Raw genomic sequence first — 8,957 nt, forward strand, 5'->3', positions numbered from 1 at the left:
TACTTACTCTTACTACATTCTGAATTTTTTCAAATTTTCCACCCACCGGTTTAGATTTTAGAGGGGAGGGACGCTCGAAAAACACACACACTCTAAACAAACACGCGCGTACACTAAAAAATTTTTTTTTGAGTTTTTAATTGTACAATTTTGTCGGCATAGTTAACTTATATATCCGTGCAAAATTACAGCTTGCTAGCATTGATCGTCCCTGAGCAAAGCCGCGGACGGACAGACAGACAGACATGGCCAAATTATAAGGGTTCCGTTTTTGCCATTTTGGCTCCGGAACCCTAAAAAGAATTAAAAAGTTACTTTGTCTCACGGAGTGAGCAAAATGCGATTTTGCTCACTGATTTTTCACAGCAAAACCTGCCTAATTGAGCTGCTGAGGTGAAAATTTTATTTTTGCCCTTCCTTTAAGTTTAGAACACACGCGGACAATACTTTTAAATAGCCTTCTAGACTAGAGTTAGTCAAATTACAACGGAGGCTTTGAGTATTAACGGAGGCTGTAACTTATTCGTAGCTGTAACAATAACGGATTTTTTTGTTCTACAAGGTATATTTATTTTACGTTCAAATTAAAAAGTTCTTGCTGTCTAAAATTACAAAATAAATAAGATGTTAAATCTGGTATACCTATTTAATAAGAATTGCAGGAGTTACCGCCTACGTTTACATTTTACTTTTAGGAAGTATAATAATCAATAGGTACATTTCTTATTTAATATAAAGTTCCCTAGTAAATTAAAATACAAAAGCGTAAATTATCTAATCGTAACAAATTACACATCCTATGCTATTGGTTCAGTCAAATCACGCCACCACATACGCGACGAATGCGAGACGCCTCCGGTCGTCTTTTGTGGACTTTGGTGCCTATAGGTACATTGGTAGGGGTTACTGAGTTATCTTCCGATACTGTGTTTTGTAGGTCAATAACTTACCACACCAGTCCCGGCAACGAAACCAAATTTTACAGTGGGACTAGGTATCTGATTTAGCAAAGGGCGGGACGGTACATAGTAAAAGGGCAAAGTTTTAAGTTAGGTAATTTATTATTATTTCAGAAAATTTTATTAATAAAATATATCTACTTATGTTACATTTTATTCAGTCTTTGGCGTCAGCGACGCCACCACTCGTGATAGCAAAGGTAGCCTCACTTTCAGGCAAATCGGGAGAGTCATAAATTTTTGCAATTCTGTTTTCACCTCTGCCCTTTCTGAGGGAGATCCTTGTCGTAGACGCATGCGCAAGAATATTCCCTCCAATTGGCTTCTTTGGATCTACTTGGAAAGAAAGCGTGGCTCCAGGGTCCGAGGTCATTTGGTTTGTAATGAACACTGCCACGTTATATTCTTCAGAGATCTGAAAAAGTACTGAGCGTAAATATTACGTGTATGTAGTGTAAGTATCTACTAGTGATCTACGTACTAGTTATAAGTTTCGTGAGAGTTGTGAGAGATTTAATTTAATCGTGTTTTTAACATCATGGAGTTGTTATAGGTTTTGCTATCCTTACTAATATTATACATATGTAAATGCGAAAGTAACTCTGTCTGGTTGTCTGTCTGTTACCTCTTCACGCTTAAAAATGTTGAACCAATTTTGTTGAAATTTAGTATGGAGATAGTTGGAGACCCTGGAATAGAGATAGGATAGTTATTATACATACATACAGGAAAACTGCATAGTTCCCGCCCCGGTAAAAGTGGTAAAAGCTGGTAACTAATATACAAATGAAGGAAAGAAAGACATATTCAGTGTTTTTCTAAGGCTCCGCGTAGTCGTGGTCTTGGGAAAAGGGAAAAACGGTCAATATCCTTAAATAACTTAAACCTTCATGTTGAAAGTTTTAGTTATTTAAATAATATAATGTAACAATAGACACATTGCTCAAATTATCACGGAACCCTGAAAAATGCAATTTATTTATTCTCTTGCACTACCCACTGTTATCGAAAATGTATGGATATCATGTAAAGATATCATTTAAAAATGTATAGATATTATTGTAATTCTGTTTAAAAAAATATACCTCTACCCTTAGTGTAAGTTTTCTGTTACAAAATACGTCTCGATCGCGTTCGCGTTAAAATCTCAATTTGTATGGAAACACGAACATCACAAACGCTCCGCTAGAGGCGCTGTTCGTGTTTGCATACAAATTGAGATTTTAACGCCAACGCGATCGAGACGTATTTTGTAACCGAAAACTTACACTAAGTGTACTCGTTGAGTTTCTTGCCGGATTCTTCTCAACAGAGGTTTTTCCGAACCGGTGGTAGAATTTTTTTGACATTAATAAGTGCTTGTTTTAGCCTAAATTGATTAAAGATATTTTTTTTTACTTTGACTTTGAATGACTGTGCACATTACAGATGGGCAGCACATTTTACCTTTATCTAAATAACGCAATTTTAATAGAGTCAAAGACCTCAAATAGTCCGCCAAGCCGGATGAAGTTTTATCTGCCACCTTATGATATAATGATCTTGAACTCATTAAAAACATGAAGTTTATTTTGAGATTCTCTACCAATAGGAACTCGTGTTTTAAATAATAAATCAAGTGGTCGGCACATGTTAGTTATAAGTATAGTGCATGTAGTGAACAATTTTATCTTGATTGCAATCACTCTCAGAGGCCTTGATTCCAGCGACACCTAAATACGTAGGTTATTATTCGACATTGGGCTGTCAATTCCATAAGTAATGCTATTCTTTGAGCACACTCGTGACCAAAAAATCTATCACATAAAACGCAAATTTTGACAAACACAAGGATAATTACTTATTATTCGGTACTTTAGTCCGATAGGGCAGCGCCAACGCCAATGTGTAACAAAGGATGTTAAGTATTGTGCCATTATACTTAATTGCGATAAGGTTCTATTCTTCCGTTCCGTGTGAGTATCGCCCATCAAGGGACCGATTTTTGGAATTACATGACTCGAAAATACTATTCGAAAGTAGTACATAGTATAAATCTGTATGCAAAGTTGTCCTGTTAGTTTGATTGAACACATCTCAAATTATTTCAAGATATTTTTTAGGGTTCCGTACCTCGAAAGGAAAAAACGGAACCCTTATAGGATCACTTTGTTGTCCGTCCGTCTGTCCAGACCCTTTTTCTCAGGAACTCGTGGAGGTATCAAGCTGAAATACTCAGATCTACTGTCCCTTGGAGCTGTGAAAAAATCAAACTTCTAAGCCAACGCAATCAATAGATACAGCCGTTTATAGGATAATTCTTGGGGTAGTTTTGCGTATTTGGCTCACGGAACGGCCTTAACGCGTTTCAAAGTTAACCAACACATCTTCAGTTCAGAGCAACACAACCGTTCACCATGCTACCAGATGTTAGACAACACCTAGACTTATTAGACCGCATGAACACACATTTCTTGCATAAACGTAGCTACTTATCATAAGGTCGCGGGTGAGCAAAGTAATTGTTTCAGTTCATTGATATGGATGGACCTCCGCAAAGTAACGCCTGATTCAATAAATTACATATTACGCTTCCCTCATTTCCCAGAATGTCTAATGAAAATGTTTAATCCATGCCACTAGTATATCTACTCTACTCTACATACAGTGCCCTTAGAGTAAGTTTTCGGTTAAAAAATACGTCTCGATCGCGTTCGCGTTAAAATCTCAATTTGTATGGAAACACGAACATCGCAAACGTTCCGCTAGAGGCGCTGTTCATGTTTTCTATAATTTGCGATTTTAACGCGAACGCGATCGAGACGTATTTTGTAACCGAAAACTTACACTAAGGTATACTTGGTAAAGGCGCTCGAACTCGATCGATGCAACCTCAGTTAGTTCACAATTTTGTTTGGAGTGAAGACTTAGGGGCTGTTTCACCACTCATTGATTAGTGTTATCTGACGGTTAAATCTGATGCGATCTCCGTCTATTCGAACAAAACAAATAGAGACGGTGTCATATTTAACCGTCAGTTGGGTCGTGAAACAGCCCCTTACATACATAAAGATTAATCAGCAATCTTAAGTTAAGATAAAAATAATAATTCATCCCTCGTCATTCATCATTACTTTGCAAACGCTTTCTTCACACGTGCTATGTCGTGGTATGTATTTGTTTTCCTCGTCTGTCTGTCGTTTCTGTAAATGTATGTAAATGCCAATGTCTCGAATAAATGTATTTTCTTTCTTTCTTTCTTTTCTAACTTGACGACTTACGAGTTACCTTCTTATCAGCATTTACAGTGTAAAATCGATCAATATTAATTAATTAATTTACAATCGTCGTGGCAGTTTGGTATAAATTAATTAGATCGTACAGGTAAACTTAAGCATGCGATATTTTATATGGTGCTTTAAAGTAGTTTCACACGATTAATTAACATTGATAACGGGGCGTTTGTATTACAACTTGTCAAGGTTTTATTTCATGCTTACAATTAGTAAGACCACAAAAAATTGGTGCATCACGCTGCGGATAGGATAAATCTTTGAGTTCGAAACCCAGAATTCATACTGTTACAAGAGCGTCTGTCTGTCTGTCTGTCCGTCCGGGCTTTGCTCAGGGACTCAATGATAGAAAGCAATTTTGCACGAATATTATATGTAAATTATGCCGACAAAATGGAACAATAAAAAATAAAAAATACATTTTTTTAGAGTACCTCCCATAGACGTAAAGTGGGGGTGTTTATTTTTTCTCATCCTACCTTGAAGTGTGGGGTATTGTTGGTTAGGTCTTTACAACCATTAGGCGGTTGCTAAAACGATTTTTCGATTCAGTGATTTGTTTGCAAAATATTCAACTTTGCCAATTTTCAATAAAATCGAGCGCCCCCCCCCCCATAAAATCTAAACCGTGGGTGGAAAAATTTGAAGAAATTCAGGATGGTAGTAAAGTATATCAAACTTCCACGGGAAACTAGAACGGTTAAGTTTCCTTGAGAATTATTAGTAACTTAAGAAGTAAGTAAATTTACTAAGGTATAAAATATACCTAAACTTGGAATATTCCGTACAAAATACGAAATCCTTTGAAAATTTTTTTCGTAATGGCTACGGAATCTTATTTCGGGCGTGTCCGACACGCTCTTGGCTGGTTTTTAAATAATCATAACGGAAAATATCACAAGTGAGTATCCTCCTCGTACAAGATCTAGAAGGGAATCACAGCACTCAAAAATATCTGTCACTTTAACCCTTGCTTATCCCAAGCTGATAGAACGACATGACATACGAGTATGACTTGTTTGGTTTGTTTGATGTATTTAATCCAGTCAAATTTTAAGTAAGTAAGTTGTTGTAAGTAGCTTTAAATGGACCACAGCGGGCCGCACCGCAAATTATTGTCAACAGCTTACAGTCAAAATGGTTGAAACAACCAATGGTTGAATTGGTTTTATTTTAATGTATGATAAACAGATGGTCCCAAAGGAAGAACAGCGCCGTTCGCAAGACCGGCAATTTTTGCTGATTTGGGACAATTTCGTGACAACTTTCTTAATTTTTAATATATTTTTTTTTTATACGACTGGATGGCAAACGAGCAAGTGGGTCTCCTGATGGTAAGAGATCACCACCGCCCATAAACATCTGCAACACCAGGGGTATTGCAGACGCGTTGCCAACCTAGAGGCCTAAGATGGGATACCTCACGTGCCAGTAATTTGTTATGCTACGTTACTTTGTCACGAATAAATGATTTCTATTCTATTTTTCTTTTCTATTAAACAGAGTACCATTTTTATGACAGGCCATAGTAGCTTCACCTGCCTCAGGTTGAGTAGGTATAACTCATCCTAATCAATTGTTTACCTTTTGCAGTCTCGAAAGAACTTGAGCCAGTTTCTGCTGACGATCTGCGAGTTCACCACGACCGGAGAAGTCCACCCGGAATAGTGCCATCACAGAGTCTATTATCAGTAGCTTGAATACTCCAGCCTCCTCGTGAAACTTGGCTGCTACGTAGTCTAGAAGTTCCGCCTGTTGATTGAAATAATACTTACCTACAGCACGCTAATGTAAAGCATTTAATCCTATTACATTTTAATGAACTAAACCTTCCACCTTATTTAATTCTTTATTTGAGTTGAGCTTAGGACACATAACAGAAAACAATTAAGGGTTTATAGCAACGGTGGTGTTTGGCCTGTGGGATATGATTGATGTAAATCTATGTTGAAGTGGTCGTGACCGTGGAAGCAGGGGCAGAGAACCGTAGTTTAAAATCGAACCCACACTAGAATTGGTATAACAATGTAGAAGAAAACATCGCGAGGAAATGATGTGTCACCCGATCCGCACTAAGCCTATGTAGGTAGGTACTACAGCGCAGTTAGCCCCTTCATTCTTAGAGGTCTGTACGCAGTGCGTGCGTGCGACGTATAAGTATACTTTAGGCCGGAAATGATGTCGGCTCTAGTCGACTAACTGCTCACTCTAATGGTGATTTTCCACCGGCGAGGCGAGACGAGAATTCAAATGAAAATAGCCTGAATGGCTTCGAGAAACGTATGGTACGGCCGTGCTTGTGTTTTTGTTTGGCTCGACTTGGCGGGGGCACTGCCGTGCCCCCAGATGCATTCTCGCGCGCCCGCCGCCCGCCGCGTGCTGCCGCGGGCCGGCCATACAAATTTCAATTCTCGTCTCTCCGCGCCGGTGGAAAATCACCATAAATTGGTAGCGTGAGGATTTTACCTTTAAATGCTTGAAGGAGTCTTGTACTTGTTCTGTATGAATGTCTTTGTTTTACCTGATGTTCCGATGTGTACGCTCTGGCGTAGAGAACGTTGTCTAGAACACCGCTTTGATCCAAATTGAAGCGATCAGCAATTGGCCGAAGTCTGTCGGGACGACTGAACAGCTTGTTAAGGATAACCAAGAAAAAAAAAAACAATCCGCAGAAAACTTTTTTGAGACAATAAAATGACTTATTGAAAGTGAGCCAGAATCGTAGGAGTCAGCTGACCAAAAATAAAAGGCAAATAAAAGTACCTAGTTGTAAACATTTAAAACCAAACCAAGCGAACCGGTCGGACACACTGCACAACTTGCAGAAGGGTCGTCTAGGTACCGTACCGTCAACCGTTTTTCAGTTTTCTGTTGTACCAGGTCCATTATCATCTACCTGTATTCCTCTATATAAATTATACTAATATGATTTTACTCTTTATGTGTAAGTTTTTATTAGGTACCTACTGAAGGTTGTTGATCAAAAAATATGAATAAAAATCGTAATAATTATTGACTTCGTGAGCAATCGAGGCCAAGGTCGCGACCTTTCGTCCACTGCGCCAACCGTTCGTAATTTACTCGTACTTACTTGCAAACCCGGAATTAGTTCTATATTTTTTAATAATATTAACATATAAGTATGTATATTATTTTATTTCTTGTAATGTACCTTTTAAATTATTATATCAATAAATCATTTAGTAGGGATATTACTTATATGGTGAAAGATGAGTATTAACGTGTAAATCAATAATAATGAGAACAAAATATTTAAAGCTAATCTCTCGCTTTTAGCGGTGTTCCAGCGATTTACGCACGTACCTATTGCACGTACGAGTGAGATAAAGATAAAATATTATACTTATGACGTGGGAGATGGGTGTGTTGCAGGGAGATCTGTTTTAAAGTTTTAAAGGATACAAAGTATGTTCAGTATCCAAGAACATCACTTTCCCTCCTTGGTAGCCGCTCGGAGTCGGTATTTGCGTGGTCACGCACAGAGTGTGAGATAGCTGGGTCTTGCCTGTTCGAAACTCACCAAAAACTTCTGTTATGGCCATGGACTCTATACCACCGGCTAAAAGTTTACTGCGAAACAATATTATAAGTCAACGCACGTAAAAAGAGCTCTGGGTGGCTAGTGGAGTGTAACAAGATTTCAGATTTCAGAATAATGTCCTGTTCTTGGAAAATTGCAATTTCTATGTAGCCTAATAACAGGAACAGGTATCAAAACTGTTCCGTTTACAGCCCGTGGATATCATAGTTGGCGCCATTTAACAATTTAATTTTGCCTATAATTTACCTCTAAGAATTTACCTTAATCTTGTGGTGAAAATGTCATGTAATGACCATTATACTAATTCCATATAAGATTATATATAGGTATTTAGTGTATAAAGGTTACTCACTCCAATTCAGCACTTCCTGTGCTGATTTTGAAAACTTGCTTTCGTCGGTCGCTAACTTCTAATGCAGTCATGAAACCAAGAGTAACAACTTTTTGACACGCTTCTTTAATTTTATCTACTTTTGCATCTGAGAAACCTTTTATGTTACACAATTTTTTCTTTGTTGACATTTGAATACCTTTGATGGTGCATATGCCGGCGGTTTTTAATTTTTTAATATCTGCTACGTTAATTCCATGCTTTTGTAATATATCCACATCCTGAAAGAAAGTTTCTTCTTCGTTGTCGGAAATATTATCTTCCAATGCTTGATCAATCATTATTTTTATCAAAAATTAATAAAGTTTACAACCACAAATTGAACAAATTTCGCGCGTAAATATTTTTTTTTTGTATAATCAGGTGGGATGACGGCAAAGGCGTTGCAAATAATTCCACCTATCCCAGAATAAATATTCTCATTTAAAATAAAATCTTCTCATATAGAATAATTAGGTTAGTAATATGCATATAATAAAACGGTTATAAAACTAATGTAACTAAGATGTATTTATTAATTTAACAAAATTCCAACGTGGCGAAATCCCGGTGCCATCAAACCTGATTTGATTATACAATATCCGAAAATTTTTCAGCTGCCCGGATGATTCAGTTACTTTTCTTGTTAGTTCTAAATGTAGATAATTAGGTTTTAGTCAATAAACATTTTATCAAAGTATGCTTATTGATTATTATAATCGATTTTGAAATCGAATCAAAATAATCGTAATTAATATCAGCTGTGGCAACTCCATTCCATCCATCCAACATTG

At 37.3% G+C, this 8,957-nt stretch overlaps 1 protein-coding gene across 1 annotated transcript; it reads right to left on the bottom strand.

Moving 5' to 3' along the window:
- Positions 1–1,116: 1,116 nt before the first annotated feature.
- LOC141430337 (meiotic recombination protein DMC1/LIM15 homolog) lies at positions 1,117–8,906 on the bottom strand. Its single transcript, XM_074090997.1, has 5 exons — positions 8,146–8,906; positions 7,655–7,822; positions 6,753–6,855; positions 5,816–5,983; positions 1,117–1,374 (listed from the first exon to the last, which is right to left on the bottom strand). Exons 1-5 carry the CDS (start codon positions 8,463–8,465, stop codon positions 1,117–1,119), a joined length of 1,017 nt encoding a protein of 338 aa, XP_073947098.1. The 5' UTR covers positions 8,466–8,906.
- Positions 8,907–8,957: the final 51 nt, after the last annotated feature.

The sequence above is a fragment of the Choristoneura fumiferana genome, chromosome 8 (genome assembly GCF_025370935.1).
Source record: "Choristoneura fumiferana chromosome 8, NRCan_CFum_1, whole genome shotgun sequence".
Lineage (NCBI taxonomy): Eukaryota > Metazoa > Arthropoda > Insecta > Lepidoptera > Tortricidae > Choristoneura > Choristoneura fumiferana.